The sequence below is a fragment of the Thunnus albacares genome, chromosome 22 (genome assembly GCF_914725855.1).
Source record: "Thunnus albacares chromosome 22, fThuAlb1.1, whole genome shotgun sequence".
In the NCBI taxonomy this organism is placed as follows: domain Eukaryota; kingdom Metazoa; phylum Chordata; class Actinopteri; order Scombriformes; family Scombridae; genus Thunnus; species Thunnus albacares.
The window spans coordinates 10806014-10825878 of NC_058127.1; the positions used below are offsets into that span (position 1 = coordinate 10806014).

Genomic DNA, 19865 nt, shown 5'->3' on the forward strand with positions numbered 1-19865 from the left:
GTTTTCTCTCATGTGAAAAAAACGCTGCATGTAAAAGTATTTCATGTAACGGAGGACATTTGGGCAAAAAAGTGTTATGAGTAGGTGGTTTTAGTGGCTACGCATTAGTTATTTGGAATCTCATATGGTATAATATAAAGTTATTACAGGAATTAATATCAAAGTTTATAGTTTATGGTGGCTTTAAAGTGGTGTCTTTTATGATAGTATCCATTTAATAATGTCAAAAATCATCATCCTTATCATACTTTTTGTCTATGTGGAGTTTCTCTAATCCTTTAAGGAGTTTTTATGTTTTATGGCATCACTATAAAATTCATATGAAGGCTTAAAGTTTTATTAAGACATCTGCATATATTCTTCTACAATATTGTAGGATTATTTCAGTTTTCCTTTGTTTTTATAACTGGAAAAAAGTGGTCTAAGACGTTTCACTGGTGTACTGATGAAGGTTTAGTGTGGTGAGTGTGTGAGTGAGTGAGAGTGTGTGTGTCAGAGTCAGGGAGGCGGTAGTCCATGGAGGGTGGGAAGGGGGGGTCTCTGCAGTGTCTCTGCTGTGACTGTGTATCACTTCAGATGCTCAGACAGAATTAAAAAATACGCTCCTCCGCCTTTTGTCACCAGTGTTGTGCGCATTTTTTTTTTCCTGACGAACCCGTATTCCCACACAGCATGGTGCTCGGACCCAGACGCTCCAACACTGTCTTCACACACAACCATTCAACTCTCCCGGACGTCTAATTAAACAGACAGCAGAGCACGCGCCAGCGCCGCGCAGCACCTGTACCTTTCACTCAGAAGGTAAGTTATTTCCGCGCGGAACCAAAAAAAAAAAAAAAAAAACATGCTTTGGCACTGCTTGAAATAAATAGACTGCATGAAAGTAAAAGGTGCACCGGGAGTTCCTGGAGAGTTGGCACACGCAGCCTTGGCTGTTGGCTACAGTATCTGTATTAATATTTTCTCCTCCCTTTTTGAAGGTTTCTTTCTGGTCTCCGGTTCAAAGCGCGTCGGCGTTTGTTGTTTAACGTAGTTTCCGGTCAGCAGGGGACGTCGTGGTAAACAATGCTGCTCGGTGATTCATGCATGTGTGTCCCTATTGACATTCAGACTGTGCCAATTAATCAATTTGTGACCAGGACATTTATAGGTCTGCGTCAATGATGAGGTAGTATCCCACAATGCAGCCTGTCCAGAGCCAAATCAGAGGTTTGATTTGATTAAAAAAAGAAGTTTTCAGTCTTCAGAGGAGAAATTTGAGAGGTTTGAAAAGTGTTAAGGATTGGCACTCATGATGAAAAAGGTGTAGGTGTTAAGATCCAAGTTTCTGGGAGCCTAGTGTCATGACTTTTGGTGTAACTGTGAACATCTCGAGTGCAGGTTTTCCTTCCATCCAGAGAAAAACAGCAGTGTAAAAGTTTTATTCTTTGCATGCACAAGCAGAAGTTCAGTTTCCCTGCAGCTGGCGATACAAAAAAATCAAATGCAGCACACTGTGGAATAACTATGCTTTGTTGCAGCTTTAGAGGTGATCTGATGCCATTTATTCGTCTGCATTTTAGCCGAGCTTCACCTCTACCAGCCGGAATTGTGTTCAATTAGCCACTCAGACTTTCATTTTCAGAGTTATCCTGATCTCTCGTCTCCCCTTTGAGGGCAAAGTGAATGTAATCTCACACCATTGGGCTGTTACATAACTTTAAAACTGAAGTGCCATCCTGCCTGTGTAGGAGTAGATGTGATGTTCCCACTTCCTTGCTGTTGTTTTGCTCGTTAATTCTGAGAGGCGCATTACTGTATATGTGGAGTTTTGTGACTTTACATGACTGCTGATTTCCAGGTTTTTTTTTTCTGATGCAGATGATTGCGTTACAAGCCCTAGCTGTGATTATGCAGCCTGTACCTACATGAAGTCTGTGATTGTTGAGTGCAAAACGACATGTTAATTTTGAAGGTGGCATGACCAAATGTGTGTATGTATTTATATGTGTGTGTGTAGGGGGGGGCTGCATTCTGTCCTGTGTTGTGTAGGAGGAGTGTGATCGCAGAGTGCCCGAGCATGACGCTCAGAGCTGTTGGACAGGGTTCAGTCCTTTGCTGAGCAGTCTGTCCTCTGTGCTGGAAGTGGTGCACAGACAGACACGTTACAGTAACCTGACTCATGTATATGGCAGGCTTCCCCCATCGCCGCTCAGGGATTGTGTCATCGTGCAACACAACAAAGAGACCAGCTCTGAAGATAAGTTTCATTCCCAATGCAAATGTCCACCATTTTGAAAAATCTGGCAGCTACTCAGACAAAATGATGGCTGACGTTCAAGAAAAACACATTACTGTGAAGTGTTTCAGTTATTTTTCCAGCCAAAGAATATTGTTCATTAAGTTTTTTGAGATTATATGACTGCACTTTCTCAATACAGACCAGTTACATACCAGTATATATAATATAACCTATTCAGATCCCCCAACCATTGCAATAGACATAATCTTTCTAGGTCTAGATCTATAACTACTGTCATCCGGCTCTACCCAAAGGCACAAACTTATTTGATTAGATGTCTATAAGCCAATAACAGTGTCCCACATTATGTAAAGTTGACTGCAGTAGAGCCACACCCCCTTTTTCAGCAAGCATGGTCGACTATGAGGCAAGGAGGAAGCATGAGGCACATTTTAATTAATTAATCATATTTTAAAGTACATAATTTGTATTTAAACTACACATGAGATGTAATAATATATGTCTAAATTGGTCAGGGGATCTGAATGTTTGTTAAGATAATACAAAATATATATGCAATGTGTTTTAAAGCACCACTTTATTCATTGATATGAGTTATCTATTCATGAAAAATATATATAAACTCATGTTGTTTGTTGAAAAAGGTCTCTTAAGACTATTTATTGTCATTCTTACTAGTAGGTGGTTTCTCTAATGATTTATGGGTGCATTTAGAGTAGACAGAATTTGGAACGTAATTGGGTTTTAAACAGGTGACTGTTAAAGTTTTAAAAAGCTTCTTATAACAACGTAGCCCTCTTTCATGTCACTCAAATGTATTTAAATTCTCGTTACCATGGGGATAACACTTTATCTTGTAGGTCCCTTGCTGTCCTGCTAATATCCATAAAACAAATCTTAATAATCTCTGAAAAGCATGTATCAGTTAATTCTTAGGACTCTTCATTGAAAGGATTATATAATTTGGCAGTATGTGGGAAATGGAGATGTTGTTGCTACGCATGATAGTATGACGCACAAGACAAAGTGTGGACCTCTACCATTCAAAGAATTGTTAAGCATATTAACTACGTATGAACCCAAATATTTCTCTTATAATTAGTACCAAATTGTACCACTCTCTCTGGAAGACATCCTAAAAATGAACCATCACATATCTGCAAATTTCTTCTGAAAATGTCCCCAAAATCCAATCCACAGGATTTCAGAGGCCTTCACCTCAATCAGGCTTTTGATTTCTGCTCTCCCCCTTTTTTTTTTTTGGTCTGAAAATTGTTTTTCATTTCCAACACATTATTCAGGGTTCACCAACTCTCTTCAAAGAGTTCTTTGCAAAACAGGAAGTGAGACCACAACAGAATATTGTCACATAACAAATTAGAAGAAAACATCAATACTGAAGTTCAGTTTGGTTTCTGTATCACAGTACCAGGAATCATTGAAACACCTTCATCGTACTCCACACCCCACCCAACCTTATAGTGTGTTAATGTAAAATATTAACAACAAATTAAACATTTGAAGCTGAAAGATAAAGATTTTGCTGCCTTGAGTGCTCCACTGCACCTCTGTGAAATCCAACTGTATCCCAGCCACAGATAACCCCACTGTTAACATACATAAAATTGGCGAAGTGCCCCTCAGTTTAGGAAAAATATAGCACCCATTAGCTTCCCCGGAACTCTTCATTTCCTCCCAGTTCACTGTTGCTTTGAAGCTCAACACAGTTCACTGTTGAGGTTCCAAACACCAACAGTGTCGGGTGCTATTACAAGATCAAAAACTGTGTCTTTATTGTCAAAATTCCCCCCTTTTTCTTAGTCTTAGTGTCTTTAACATCAGGTGATTGCTCTGAGTCAAGAAACACACACCTGACACATACCTGACCCTCATTACGACTGGGGCTGCGATAGCGGTTAGATGTCTGAACTGACAGATGACCTTCTTGAAAAGCTTTTAGAAACGTTTAGACGTTAGAAATTAGTCGATAGAGGAGAAAGAAAAAAGTGGTTTGACTTGACATCCTCCCTCCCATTGGGCGCTTCAGAGAGCACAGTATTAGTGCAGGCTTTTGTCCTCTTGTGGTCACTCTAACACAATCTGAAAATGGAGGATGAAAGTGATCCCTCATTGTCATTGTCAGGACTCCACTCAGAGGATTCATGCAAGAGTGTAGAAAGCCTAAAGAGGCCTGGACAATGAAATAAAATGCAATTGTTAGGCTTTTTAATAGATCCCAAGTGAAAAAATAATGTACATAAGTGCATTTGAAATGCATTGAAATATTATGTTTCAATTACATTTATATAAATGTGTACTTATTTTAAATAGATTGAAAGTAAATTAATTTTATGCTATCATGAAATACTCAAAAGTATGACGACTACATCTTCTGCCACCTTCCACCTTTATATTTAAAGAACAGCCACCGTACCTATACAAATATATATATATATATATCATCACATATTATTATTTTTTGGTTTTTATGAACTTCTCTTTTTACTGTAACCCCGGAGGAACCTTTTTTCAATGCATCACATGGTGGGACAACAGTGTGCAGTTGGATGCTGTTTGGATGGTGAGAATATTGTTTATTTTTTTTACCCTAATTTTCAAAGAAAGGAAAAATACTTGTTTATGTTATGCAATACTTCTTGAAGTTGTACACTTTGAATGTTTATTTGTAATTGCATTTTACACAATAGAACTAATGACACAGTATTCATGAAATCTATCATTCATAAGTACAGTTATAAAGACTCAATTTAACTAAGCAGTAACCTCTGAGGCTGAAAAATGAAGCCAACACAGAAGTGCCAAAAGTTCCTCAAATGGCCACTTGAGGCTGAGTCAACCCCATGTTAAAATGCCCAACTTTACAACAGAAATAAACATGTTTACAGCATGTTACAAAAAAACGTTTTGGTCTCTATAGCTAATTTCCCCATTCATGACAACTTTGACAGGGGGTGAATTTTTATATAACTCACTCGTTTACATTTTATTAAGGCTTTTTACTATGCATAATTAAGGGAATGGCCACTTTGAGTGACAGGTGGGTGCCTTCACAGGCAAGTCGCTACCACGGCGACAATGTTGGTTAGGTATCGTAACCATGGTGTAAAACCAGTTTCACAGAGTAAAGAGTCTTGCTCAGCATTTAGTTGCACTAAAAGACCCTCTAAGGATTCGGATGTTCAGTTTTTTGTATTAAGTACATTTTGTTTTAATGTTTTTAAGCCTGTTTTTCACTAGCAAAAATTATCATTAACATTAGCATCATCGCAGTTAGCTATAGACTATAAATGAACCATGCTAACTAAGCTAACAGCTAGCAGCTAGTGTTAAGGTCAGCTCCACCCTCTCGTCCAAATATGGTCACTTTTGCCTCCAAAAATCCAAGATGGCGACAGTCAAAATGCACACTTGAGGCTTCAAAACGGAAGTCTACAAACCAGTGGCTATGTTCATTATTTTTTACAGTCTATGATTTTAACCGTGTATTTTAACAGTATTACTTAAGTGTATTTGTAATATAAAAAGAATTAAACATATTTTTTATGTCTCTTTTAGCTCTTAATACATAATCTGAGATTACAGGAGTGAAGTATATTTAAGCACGTTGATAGTACACTTTAAAGTCTCCCTTATAATATATTGTTAGGAGTTTTCACACTTAAAATGTATTTGAAATGCTCGAGCAGTAGGTAGAAATACGCTAGTAGACTAATGTAGATGTATTTCGATTTATGTTAGATTATATGTACACTCAAAGTACAATTTACCTTACATTATAAATATATTTCAGTTGTACTGTAAATTAAAGAACAGCATGAGTGAAAGTAAAATAATTAGTACATTTTAGCTTTAATAGTTTCCAATTTTAACACATTTTAAGTACACTATTTAGCAGTCTGGACACAAGTACCCTTTAGTGTGCTGTAGCATACTAACATTTATTATACTTTAGTGTATTATTATTTCACTTGGGGCGATAAGAGCTTTTCCATTGAAAAACATTTTAACAGCATTGTCATTTCATATGTTAATGTCCTGCTTTGCCACGGTTTGTTATTGAGAAGAAATAGACCCCAAAGTTATTAAACTAGCTCTGGAAACGCTGTTGCACTGAAAATGAACACAAAATCTCCAAAAACCTGCGTTGCCTCTGACTTTGTGAAATATCTACTTAAACATCTACACGGTTTCCCCAAACAAAACTTTAAAAAGCACTCTGTTTTTTCAGAGGCATTATTCACACTCACTTATCACAAACCTTTGGCATTACCTAACAGTCCTTCACAAAAATAATGTTTGGTATGAAGAGCTCCTCATGCCAATCCATCATTAGTCACACTGTGAATCACGCAGAGTCACGGAGGGGTCGAAACAGATCAGGAAAGGCAGGATATATGACGTTAAAAAAACCTTTTTAAATGCTTGAATCCCCATGCTCCCCCACAGATATTGGGATTTTTTGGATAACAGAATTCAACTTAAACTGGTCTCATCTCTTTTGTCCAAACACCAAATGTAAGTCGTTTTTCTGAAAAATGTGAATGTTGCCAAGCAGTTGAGGCTGACAGTATTCAGCATTCAAAATCTGACAGCTTGGCGAGATAATTTCAGTTGTTTTGTGTTTTGAGAAGTGACAGCATCTTGGAAAAAAAGATGGTTTTCAATTTAAATTGGAGGCAAGAATAATTACTTAGCTGGATTGTTATCCTGGCAATAGGACTTATAAGAAACTTAAACTTAAAAACCCAACCTGTTCAGATGGACACATCTGGTGTTGCAAGCTTTTACCGACAAGCTCACAAACATGAAAGAAAACCAAGAGAAACACTCAGCAAATATTTTATATATAATAACATTTGGGATTATAATAATCACCAAACATCACATAATAATCAATCAGAAATCCAAACGTGAAGCAATTGTTTGTTAAAGCCAATGATTAGAGTTTTGCTCAAGACCTTGTGGGCGTGTACAGACCGTGCTTGATTGACAGCTCCGTCGCTCCCTCCATAATATCGTTGTTCATTCGTAGAGTTTAGTGACATCACGTAATTTGCAGTATAGCTCAACCCAGCTTTAACTTGAGCAGAGGTCAGAGGTCAGGTTTACAGCCATCAATTAGAAGTTCAGTAATTTTCATTCATCAACTGTCCACAATTTTATAGTATTACAACTATTTTACAATTAACTTTGTATTGAGCAAAATGTGCTGTATAACTTGAAATACAGTAAAAATGTATTTTCTTACTTAAATTTGTATTTAAAGCCACTATATGTAGATTTTTTTTAAAGCTTCAACCTGGTGAAAAAATTGATACAGTCATTGTGTTTTTGATTTCACCACTTGATGGTGCCAAAGTCAGACATTTTTAGATTCTACTGCAGTGGCTTTAATATCTGTTCAACATAGTTTCTTTCATGTGTAAAGATAAAAGAGGAAAAAATATAAATACTATAACAGAATTAAATTTATATTTAAATGATGACAAAAATGAACTGAGTGTGGGATTAGGGAATAATTTACAATGATCCTTAATTGAAATCTTATGTTTTGTTGTTTGAGAAAGTTGTAATTAAAACAAAAACAAATATTAGTCATTATAGATTTTTGTTGGACATACATAAATAATTCTTTATACATGGTTTTTTTAACTTGAGAGAAGTTAATTACTTTGAACATATATTTTTTATTTTATATTTTCTTTATATTTATATGGCATTTTGCATACATTTGCCATATTGTGATATATATCAATATCCAGATTAATATCGTGATAATGATTTTAACCAAATTGCCCAGCTGTTCGTTTGTAAATTACTCAGTTGGCTTATTTTTACCTTAGAGTATTTCTGATTAAAACATTTCAAAATGATCATATGGATTATTATCTTAGGTATGCAGAATGTAAAATATTAAAGCAGCTTTTTTCTCAAAGTATTTTTAGAGGCGGTTTGGTTCATCTCAGCGTCACACACAGCAGAGAAGAATTAAGGGAAGATGCTGTGGACCATTTATGGAGAAATATGAGACAGTTTAAAGATTTTATGACATAATGATGGATAGTCTATAGCTCCTCTCTCTCTCATACACACACACACACACACACACCACTGGTCTGACAGAACTATTTGTGATAATGCCCCTTCTGAATCACAGCACCAGTTAACCAACATGCTTCTAAAATTATGAATATTCACAGTTATGCTAACAGCCCTTCTTTTCTCCTACAGCCCAAGTGTTGCTTCTGACTCATACAAATGCCTTTGTACAACTTCGTCACACGCAAACACACACACACACACACACACACACAGCTCTCACTTCCCTGTCGCTGCCCCTGAGTGCCATCGCTACAGCGCTTTTGCAGAAGGCATCAAAACGGACACCTGTCACCAGTCAGCAGGCCCCCGTGCCCACCCTTGGCCCCCCCGTGGATACTTATAGCCCACTGCAATTATGTTGTTCCATTAGTCATCCCACGCATGCAGTGATGGGCTGCTGGCTATACTTAGACACCGCCGTGGGTCACTCTTGTGCGAATGAGAGATTTTACAGACTGATGCTCGCAGTTGTCGTCAAACACGATGAATAGAGATGAATAATCAGTGGTTGTTTTTACTTGTGTTTGTGTCAGTTTACTGTTAATTTTGAGACCCTGACGTCTTTTACTGCGTGTCCAACTATTTGTTTGTCACGTTAGAGAGCTTCATAAGTTTAAGATCCCCTCCAGGCATGTTTGAAAACATAAAAAAATACTCAGATTTATTTATACATAATCTGTGGCTGATGTGGTTACCTCAAGATGTTTCCTGCTTCACTGAGTAATGTATGTGCACTTCAGGCTCCAGGTTTCCACATTAAACTTGGTTAAGTTGCATATTGGACCATGATTGGCTCCAAACTAGTTGTGATGTCGCATACCATGCTCAAAGGTACAGACCTCTAACTCAGATTTCAGATGAGCACAGAAATACTTTCCCCTATATAGCAGATGGATGTGAAAACAGCCTTCTATTCTTAAACTCTGCTCATACATCCTTCTGTAAAGTGAACACAAAATGGTGAAAAATGTTTCCCAAAGCCGAAGGTGACGTCCTAAAATGTCTTGAGAAAATATTCACATTTGAGAAGCTGGAATCAGAGAATCCTCACACCGAAACTACACAATGGGTGTATTTCCAGTGACTCCCAAAATGACATATATTAGTATTTTCAGTGCCTTCTATAGGACTGATGGGGACCAGGCCACATAGGTTGATTGTACCTGCACCCCAGATTGACCCACAGGAGCGTAATATTCTGCTTTCCAAAGCTGTTACAAATCACTGTTAAGAAAAATAATGATGTTTTATGGCGTGACAACGTTGTGGTTCAGGTCTGGTTAGGTTAAGGCACAAAAACCACTTGGTTAGATTTAGAGAAAGATCCTGGTTTGGTTTCTACTTCCTTAAAGTTATGCAACTTTCGTCGTCATGGCAACAGTAGACACAACAACAGTCGTTATGTATATGTTTGTTTTGGTTTTTTTTAAATGTTCCGACTCAGGATTGGAAACAGGAAGTGAACGGTGGTCTCCTGCAGCAAAGGCCACTTTTAGCCTTTTTGCCATCTAGTATCTAGCATCCCCCCAACAACCTTATATTGACGTCATCTGAACTGCGTCACTTCCCCGGTTCATAATTACTATGGCTGCTAGATGGCGTAAACGTAACTATAGGTCGTTTTTGCCAGTCTGTTGTTTTTCTAGTTAGGATGGGCTGAAAAAATGACTCAAAACCATTAATCGATTATCAAAATATTTGCCAATTAAGTTTCTGTCAATTGACTAATCAATTTATCAACTAATCATTGCAGCTCTAATTCCAGCCATTTGGTGGAGTTGGATAACCTACAGACATAAAAATAATAATCTCATCTGTTGGCAAGAAAGCTAAAACACATATTCCCCAAAATGTTGACACTTTGTTTTGTGACACGGTCAGAAAAGTCTGGAGTTTACGTTCCTGTTATTCTATCATAGATTAGATTTTTGTAAAATGATCATCTATAAAAGTTTTGTCCAACTTACATTTGGGCTTTGACCAGTAGTAAAATTAGGGAGATTATTGTTTTGTCAAAAGTAGATAAACTCTATTGTACACAAAGATAAATTATGATTTTGCAACACATTATATTTCAATGGGAAGTACAATAACTGTCAAATGTGCAGAGGAAAAAAAATGGACTCAGAATATGTAAGATAAACAAAATACCAAAAATCTAAAACCTATAAGGAAATCTGCAAGAAAATGTCAACATACATACAGTATATACATAATAAATGAAAAGATTTTTTTTTTTAACTGGAGATGTGCTTCTCTAGTGCCTGCCTATCAAAATCTCCAGATGGAAACACCGTATGTAAGATGTGACAACGGGCAAAGTGTACAACATCGCTGTCTGTTTTCTGTATCACTGTCATTACATGTTTATTGGCTTGAGGTTACATTTGTGCAGAAAATGTATCCAGAGCGTTGTGAAGACTCTGCATTGGACCGTGGATGATGAGGCAGACGTGCTGGAGATGGTCTCTAGCTGCATCAGCTCGGTGTCGAGGGGGTGGGAGATGTTGTCAAGGATTCAGTTTCCTCCTCGTCTTCCCTCTGCTGCTGTCTCGAGGGTCTCTGTAACTGTCTCTGGACTTATTTTGTTATGTTTTGTGTTGTTTCTTTTTTCCTGCGGCATAACTGGCCAAACATAAAGTACAGTACTAATGATTTATCGTCATCATCGGAGCTGAAATTGAATTTATGAGTTGAAGAGAATAGATCAACTGTAAATGTCAGGTTTTTGGTGTCCATAGTTCAGGATTAAAGAGCAAACGCCTCTTTTTTGGCTCAATATTTTTTAGCTAATGATCAGAAATCGTCTTTGGATTGGCAAAGATACTATAATTTCTTCTCTGAAAGTAGCCTCAAGGTACCAACGCAGCTAGAAGATGTGTTGTGTTAAAGGGTATTAACCTGTGCTCTTTTGCTCGTACTATCTGTATCATTATGGCTTCATCTACCTACGCATAAAACTCAGCTGAATACAAGTTCATCTGCATTCTCTGGAGGCTTCTGGGAATTGTAGGAAATCACTTACAGGAGCAAAAAGCAAAAAAAGAGCACACCTAACTCCAAGAATTGGTCCAGATCCTCTAGCCCTGTTGGGGATTTTTCACAACCTGGCAAGCTGTTTTTATTAACGCTCGTAAATGATCTATAAAGCTAAATCATTTATTGACCATTAATAAAGCCAGCACTGCCTATAAACTCTTTATGGAGGGTTAGGGTTAGGGTTACCAGTTTTGATATGCTTTGAAAAACTGGCTGCAGCAATGATTGTCTAAAACTTGCAAAACCATCAATATGGTTCTGTAAAATATTCTTACATCCCCCGTGTTAATGTTTCCTCCCTTGAACACAACAGCAAATATGTGGTGGTGCGTTCACTACCACTAGGAACAAGTTGAAAAGTGTATGTATTGATGAAAGTCCTGCTCTCAAGATGAATCCACTACCAGCTCCTTCACCCTGTAGCCTACTCACAGCAGAGGTTTCATGGAAGTGGTAACAAATGTAGAAACACTTCAAACAAAGCATCGATCCCTTGGGGGCGCCACTGTGCCTCTCTGCAGCCTGAGGGGACAAACTGCGTCCTGCAGATCTGGACGCCATGATGTTGTCCATCTGCATCAGATTGAGCTTCTCCGTGATTTGCTGCACTGATCTTTCTCTTCCTACACTCTTGTCCTGATAATTTTTTTATTATTCTCCTCTTCAGATCCATTTAGGACGACATACCTCCCTCCTGACTTTTTTTTGTCTTGGCTCTCATCTTACCAGGGGCTTGTTATATGAAATAAACTGTGCACATATCTGCTTAACAGATGCGTGATGGTTTAATAAGCGTTGGAAGGTGATTTTATTTGCATAAGTGGTACATCTAATGGCTCTTAAAATGGACAAAAGATTTATTTTGTGCCAATGCCCTTAAAATCTAAACAAAACTGGCAAGAAGAGAGATGAGCTCAAGACTGATACCTGTAGCACCCGCTGTGTTTTCTGCTAAAACATGGTCTTTTGTAAGCATTTGAGTCACTCCATCACTCCGTCATCACTCGCTCAGCCAGCTCGTCGGTCAGTCCTTCTGCCCAGTTTTGCTTTTCTGTCCAAATTTCTCATCTCCTCTGCAAGAACATATAAACGAATCAGGTTTTCTCTTGTCAGTCAGTCAGTCAGCATTTTGCACAAATGAATTTGATGTTACCCTCTCCAAAAAAAAATAACATCAACGAGCCTGTCTCTCTGAGGAGGCAACGTAATTTAGGATTTCCCAAAACTCCACTTTCCTCTACGACTCCCCACAGATTCCCTCCCTTCAGACAAGTCTTGCCCTAACTGTCTCCTCATCTACTTTTCTTGTTAAGTGCTCAGTGTGTTCGACAGCATCAGACTCTCTCAGTCTGTCCCGCTGGGTTCCAGACTGCTGCTGCTGCTGCTGCTGCTGCAAAAACACCTTGTTAGATATACAGTGAACGTCTCCTTCTGTTTATTACATTTCCAGTCTGCCAGCTTGAACTGTAACGCTGCAGGCCCTGCTGAAGTTGTGATTTCCTTACCCGGCTTTAATTTTCAGTCTTGGCTCTTTCTCTTTTCATCATTGTATCTTTTTATCTTTCTCTTCTGTTTCTCCCTCTCTCTCTCTCTCTCTCTCTCTCTGTATGTGTGTGTGTGTCTCTCTCTTTCTCTGAGGGAATTACATAAGTCTTTCTGTGTGTGTGGGCAGCATTGCATTTTATGTAAGGCGGACCTGGAAATGGCTAGCGAAACACTTGGGTCTTGCTCTGTTTTTCTCTCTCTCTCTCTCTCTCTCTCTCTCTCTCTTTCTCTCTTTCCGCTGGTCTTATAGCCTTGTGTGGTTTGTGCGTGCGGTTGGGTCATCGGACTCTGGATCCGTGTGCTGGTCGGCTCCAGATATACACGACTCAGAGTCACACACACACAGCTTATTTTTTCAAAGCACACCTTTGAATTCTCCTGATATGAAGATGATGGTGTCTGTTGACTCGTAATGCTCATGAGAAGTGTGTAAAATCCTGTCTGAAGTGCATTTTTATCAGATAAATCAGCCATATTTTGCTGGAAATTTTCTTATTTTCAAACAAAACAGTTCTCTCTAAAAAGTCTTGCAGCTGTCAGAGCAAACCTGCAATTATTACATAACGCAGACGCCCTCCTTTGATTGATGTCTCCTGCATTTGATTCCTAACCCCTCGAAGGCTATTTACTGTTTCATGTTAATGGTTCCACAGAGTGCAGATTGGTGCATGGATAACTGGTTTCCCCCGAGAGGAGGGGAGAGTTATGTAACAGGTGGCAGGAGGTGAGGAGAAATGTGAAAAATTCAAATGTGTTATTGAATGAAAATAATATTCATAATGCTTCCTCCTCTGATAACAGGTTGCTTCATCTGATTTTTAGAGCAACACAGTCATTGCTCAGGAGTGAACTTTGGTGCTCCGATGTGAGGGAGGAAGCATCGAGGGAAGCTGCCAAAAAAATACTGATTATTAAAGGCATCACTTTTTTTTATTTATTTATTTAAAAAAAAAAAAAAAAGACAGGAAAAAAATAAAGCTTCCTAGAAATAAAACACCTCTGCATACCGGAAAAACCTGTCACCCCTTTAACATAGTGTGCGTGCATGTTTGTGTGTGTATATACAGTATAAATATGTGTGTGTGTGTGTGTGTGTGTGTGCTCATATGTGCACGCGCCTCTCCAACTTGACAGAGAAAGGGTGTTTCACTGAGTGGGAATGCCTGGTAGGATGTGTAGGCCCGGGTTGCCATGGCAACCATCTGCTGCTACGCTCGCAAACGTTCGCCGGCAGCCCACACAGTGTGACATCCAGCAGCAAGCCAATCTGAGAGACAGAGAGAGAGAGAGAGAGAGGGAGAGAGGGAAAGTGAATCTGTGATCGAACGCAACATTAAAGGGCCAAAAATAAGCAAAACACACAGTTGAAGCTGTTTTAACTATATGAGAATGTGCATTTTTTTCTGAAACATGTAAGTTTAAACGTTGGTATTAGTTGTCAAGTAAAAGCAGTTACGTTGACAACAGAGAGACGTTCATCTCTCTGACCGACACGATGAAGCACACACACAATCTGTCTGTGTTATTATGACGATTTGCAATGAGTTATGAAAGTTGTGAGAAGTTTTCCATGTTTTCCAAATGTGATTGTTAAGAATGAGTGTAAAGGTGATTTACATATATATGGTCAAATACTCTGTATAGGAACTTTATGCATTGTAACCACATCATTATTATGTTAGAATGATAACTTATGTATGGACATATATAGATATGTATACATATAGTTATGTGCATAGATAAGTATTCTTTAACTCATAATTATGACTATGGTAACTACAGGTTGGGTAGCAGATTGTATCTGACTTTGTTGCAGTGTTTTAATGAAATATACAGCAGTTACTGACTTGTGATTGCTTTTCGATAACCCAGAAGAACGTTTAAAGAAATAATATACTAAAGTGAGATTAAGAACATAAATAATTATGAGCTATTTGAAGTACAGTAATGCTAGTTATGAGCCCAGGTAATCCTAAAGTAATCAAATATAATCAGGTTACGTTACTGTGTTGGAGTAATCCAACAAATTATGTGAAAGAAAAGTATTTAAAGGAATCTTATCCTAAATGATGTCACTGGATTTCATATATTTCGATTATTGTATTATCAGGAGCTTGTCCTGTGTGTGTGTGTGTGTGTGTGTGTGTGTTCTAGTCTTTGTCCTGTTTATTTTGTAATGTTATGTGTTATGATGTAAGTTGTTATGGTTGCATTGTCACAATGCAAAGCTTTTTTTGTGGATCCCAGGAAGAATAGCTGCTGCAGTGCTGTAGTTAATGGGGATCCTAATAAACTAAACTAAACAACAACATTTTGACAGACGCTTTAAAATGTTGGGAATTTGAACTGAAGTCTGGTGAAGGATTACGTAGTTAAAGCCACATTTAGATAGCAGATAAAAGTCTGTTACATTAGACAGATGATTTGCTTTTTTGAACTATGAAAAATGACGTTTAGTTATTTTTTACTTGGCATCTCAAATCTGACACAAATCTGACTTGTGGTAATGCAGTCACAGTCTGATTGGATTTTGTGGAACTTTTATGTCGCTACCATGTGACATTCATAATGATTTCATGCTGGCGGCTCAGTGTAGATGAGGTTGGTGCTGCCAATAAGACGGAGGAAAGCTGAGAGGAAGAGTTCAGTAAGATGAAAGACAGTTTGGTTTTGAAGTGTGCTCGATTACAAGCAGAAACTTTTTTTTTGCTTATTAGCCAAAGTGGCATCCATTTTACTTCTGAAGGAACAAACCAGCCACATTAAATCATAACGTCAGAGGCCTAACAGCAAAACAAAACACAGTATTTGAAGCACATGTAGAACTGATCTGATGTTTTTTTTGTATGATAACCTCTGTGTTACAGATGCAGGAGGTGGACAGTACCCAGCCAGGCTCTCTGAGAGCCTTCAGCGTCCTGGATCGTCTACTGTTGACGCACCAGGTGTGGCTGCAGCTGTCGCTCAACCAAGACTCCGCCCTCTATATCCTGCTCAGAGAGCCTGTTGGGGTGAGGACCAATCAATCATATTGATCAATTAAAAGAATATAGGGATGCGTTTTGGTGCCCATTAATGAACTTAAAAGTTACACAAGGAAAACATGATCCATCCAAGCACATTGTCATATATAAGATGATTTATTGAAGTTAAAAAAAAGGGTAATTTTTTGTAGAGCTGCAAAAAATAGTTGATTAATCAATTAGTCAATCAAATATTTTCATAAATGAATAATCATTTCAGTAATTTTTAAAGCAAAAATGCCAAACATTTGCTGGTTCCAGCTTCTCAAACATGAAGATTTGATGCTTTTTTGGTCATACATGATAATAAATTAATATTCTTTGTTTTTGAACTGTTGGTCAGACAAAGCCAGACATTTGAAGATGTCACCTTTCGACTCTGAAAAATAATTACTGTAATTTTTCACTAAGTTCTGATAATTTATAGACAAAACAATTAAACGATTAATTGAGAAAATAATCAGCAGATTAATTGATAATGAAAATAAATTGTTAGTTGCAGCCCTAAACTTTTGTTTGTCTCTACAAACATCATGCTAATAAATACGCTATTTGCTTTCTTGTTAAGAGTTAGATGAAAAAATCGATACCCCTCTTATATTTGTGTGTTAAGTTCAGAGCTGAAGCCCAGAGGTGATTAGCTTAGCTAATTTTTAAACTTGACCAACAAAATTGTGCATATCCCGGCGCTTTATGAATCTATACTTCATAAACGTACAGAGATGAGAGGGAAAAGAAGAGAGACTGGAGGAAAATGACAGACAGAAGCAGAATTTCAAGGGAGCTCAGAGTTCAGTCAGAGTCATGCGAATGATATAAGGTGAAAATTAGCTTCACGTTCTGTCTTAACACACTATAAAGCTCACAAATTAACACGATGTATCTTGTTTCAGTAAACCATACAAAATCAAAAACAGAAATGTAAAAAACATAGGGGGAGTTGAATGCTGTAACATGCCAGGCTAGCTGTTTACCCCTGCTTCCAGTCTTTATGCTAAGCTAAGCTAAATGCTTAGCTTAGCATAAGCTAACTGTTCTGATATCGAGAACAGTTGGAGTGTAAAGAAACCTTTAAGTAGCTGTTATTTTATCTTCTCCTGAAAAATCTGTGAAGAAAATATTTATTTTAAGAAAGACAATAACATCTTTGTATTTGTTTCTTGTTTCTGTGGTGCTTGTTGGTGCTTACAGACCTTTTTGGTGCGCAAATGCAGCTCCAGCCAGAGAAAGGTGCTGTGTTTGAGAGTAACAGCTGACAGAAGTGCCTCCTCTGTTAAGGAGTGCTTCATCTGTGAGGAGGACTCCAGTGAGTATCAAACAGGCTTAGCACATATTTATCCGCCTGCGGTCGTAGCAACACACACATTTCTCTGCTCACAGTTTGTGGCGTAGTGCAGTTCATACACTTACTGGGTGAAGTGATGTGGGACAAAGAGGATGGATCCTCCAAATTATTTGCAGCTGCTGTACTAGCTGCTAAATGTGAGCAAGTCTCCCACAGAGTCCGCAGCTGTCAATCAAACTCTGTCTGTTCTGTAACCAGCATTCGCCTTGGAGAGCTCAGCACTCAGCTTCCCTGACCTGTGTCGACTGGTGGCCTTCTACTGTATCAGCAGGTGATTTATTATTGTGGTTTTTCACTGATTCACTACATGGCCGAAAGTATGTGGACACCACTTTCCAAATACTGTTGTGTAGTTTTAATCTGGGGCTGTTTTTCAGGGTTTGAACTAAACAATTTATTTCCAATTAAGGGATATTTTAATGCTACAGCATAAAATATTTAAGACACTTTGTGGGAACACTTTGGGGAAGACCCTTTCCTGTTACATGACAATGCCCCTGTCCATAGAGAACTTGTTGCAATTTTTGTCATTTATTGTTTTGTCTGCAGGGATGTGTTGCCTTTCCCTCTTCAGCTACCAGACGCCATTGCTAAAGCCACAACACACAGGCAGCTGGAGGCCATCTCACATATGGGACAAGGTACAGTCATTGTCCTTTAGATCTCACCCTTTTCAAACTAAATTTACCAGGTACTGTTGTCAGTTGATTGTCTCTCTGCCACATTTCCCACTAACCAAATGAAAAAAACAACCAAAAAGAGAGTATAAATATCAAGATTTCATTCCTCTGCACTGGTTTCTCTTCAGTAAATGAGCTTTCATGTCTGGTAGTGTGATAAAGTGATCTAATAATTGAATGAATTAGTGACTGCCAGCTTGCATCTATTTTAACATGGTAACATGTACTGATGCAATGCAGCAGCAGAGAGTGAGATGTGATTTCATGATGGCTAAAAATTACACAAGATACAGTACAGTATGTGATGTGTCACTGTGTGTTACTGCAGCTCAAAGATATCCAGGCGCTTTCTCACAATCTGTTCTGCTCATCTCGCAGTAGATAACGTACAATTTAAATAATGTCCTGCTTCTTTGGGTTTTGTTTTGCGAAATACCAAATAGTTTTTCCAGTGGTTCTAAAGGAAGGTTTTTAGTTGCTGCTTTTTAACATAAATGGATCATTACCACAGTCATTTCAAGATATTAATACAAGTACAAGGATGAAAAGAGTCTCTATCTCAGGTCTACTACATTTTACTTTTAAGTTTGGATTTTCCGTGTTGGTATATCTGTGATTACTGGACCCTAAACTCATCCTCTTCTTTTGTGGGTCTGCCTCAAGACTTCTGGAGCTTGCCGAGTGCTTCAGAGATCCAAAATGGACCGTTGGACCCGGTTCCATCAACCAGTGGCAGCCCGGGCCAGACTGCATTGACCCAGGACCAGTGGAACCTGCTGATCCAAGGCAGACAAGGCAAACTCTGCTTCATCAACCCACTCTTCTTGCAGCTGGAAACAAGCAAGGTTAGTATTTCAGCTTTGACAATAAGTCATATTCTGAAGATGGTGGTCTTCATCTTGCTGCAATGTTTTTGCAGCTGTTTTCCTGTCACTGTGACATAACTCCCCTTTTACTCAAATTTAAAGTTTATATGGTCATTTGTATGATGCCAAAGGACTATAGAGCAAGATCAATGAAAACCACTTGAAAACGTGTTTTAAAATATAAACATTCAAGTTTTATTTAGTCCCTCCAAACGTCACTTTTTAGCCATGCTAGCAGAATAGCTCTTTGGATGGTCAACCTCTTTGGTTCAGATCGAAATATCTCAACAACTATTGGATGTATTACCATGAAATTTTGTACAGGCATTCATGATCCCTAGACGATGAATCCTACTGACTTTGGTGATCCTCTGAGGCTTCCTCTAGCGCCACCATGAGGTTAAACATGGTAAACGTTAGCCTCACAGAGCTGCTAGCATGATTGTAGACTCTTAGTCTTGTTTTAAGTTAAGTAAATCTATCATCCTGTTCTGCTAATATAACCACTGTTCACCTCACACCTCCCTTCATTCACTTTGAAAAATAAACACTTCATGGACCAGTGGCTGCTAAATGAAATATGGAATCCTCTTTTTATCTTCCACAGCAGCCACAACTCACAAACCACAGTGCCTCCAATAAAAGGCACCGCTTCAAGCGCAGCATGCGGCTCCGGCTCTCCGAGTCCTCCATGAATCTGTCCCTGGAGGGGGTCGGCTCCTACTCACCTCCCCCGTCAGTGGAGCATCCCGGCGGGTCAGAGAGGCTGCAGAAGTCTGGCACCAACTCACAGAGGAGAGTTCACGCTGGGGCAGGGGTCTTGAGGAGAACCCCTGCCGTATCACCTGGGTCCGCAGAGGAAGAGGACATGATGTCTGTCTATGTGCCACAAGTAATAGCAGTAGTTAGCGTCTCTATTTCTCTTTCAGACCATGTATAAAGTGACAGTCTAATAAATGTTTTTGTTATTAGTTTAAATACTTACAACACAAGGTCCATTTA

General features: G+C 38.5%; 1 protein-coding gene and 1 long non-coding RNA gene across 3 annotated transcripts in view; one reads left to right on the forward strand and one right to left on the reverse strand.

Moving 5' to 3' along the window:
* The first annotated feature begins 427 nt into the window (after nucleotides 1–427).
* Nucleotides 428–19865, forward strand: part of rin1b (Ras and Rab interactor 1b) — a 30941-nt gene continuing 11503 nt past the window's right edge. Inside the window, exons 1-7 of one of the 2 annotated variants that reach the window (XM_044341539.1) lie at nucleotides 428–801; nucleotides 15817–15960; nucleotides 17164–17278; nucleotides 17516–17588; nucleotides 17867–17958; nucleotides 18661–18842; nucleotides 19471–19755. In XM_044341539.1, the coding sequence (XP_044197474.1) occupies nucleotides 15817–15960; nucleotides 17164–17278; nucleotides 17516–17588; nucleotides 17867–17958; nucleotides 18661–18842; nucleotides 19471–19755 (891 nt within the window). In that variant the 5' untranslated portion in view covers nucleotides 428–801. Of the gene's footprint in view, nucleotides 802–13020; nucleotides 13674–15816; nucleotides 15961–17163; nucleotides 17279–17515; nucleotides 17589–17866; nucleotides 17959–18660; nucleotides 18843–19470; nucleotides 19756–19865 lie in introns of those variants that run through there. The other variant, XM_044341538.1, reaches the window with a different exon arrangement.
* Nucleotides 13725–17493, reverse strand: LOC122973805. Its single transcript, XR_006400137.1, has 3 exons — nucleotides 17166–17493; nucleotides 15837–15952; nucleotides 13725–14216 (listed from the first exon to the last, which is right to left on the reverse strand). It is a non-coding gene; the product is annotated as an uncharacterized LOC122973805 (long non-coding RNA).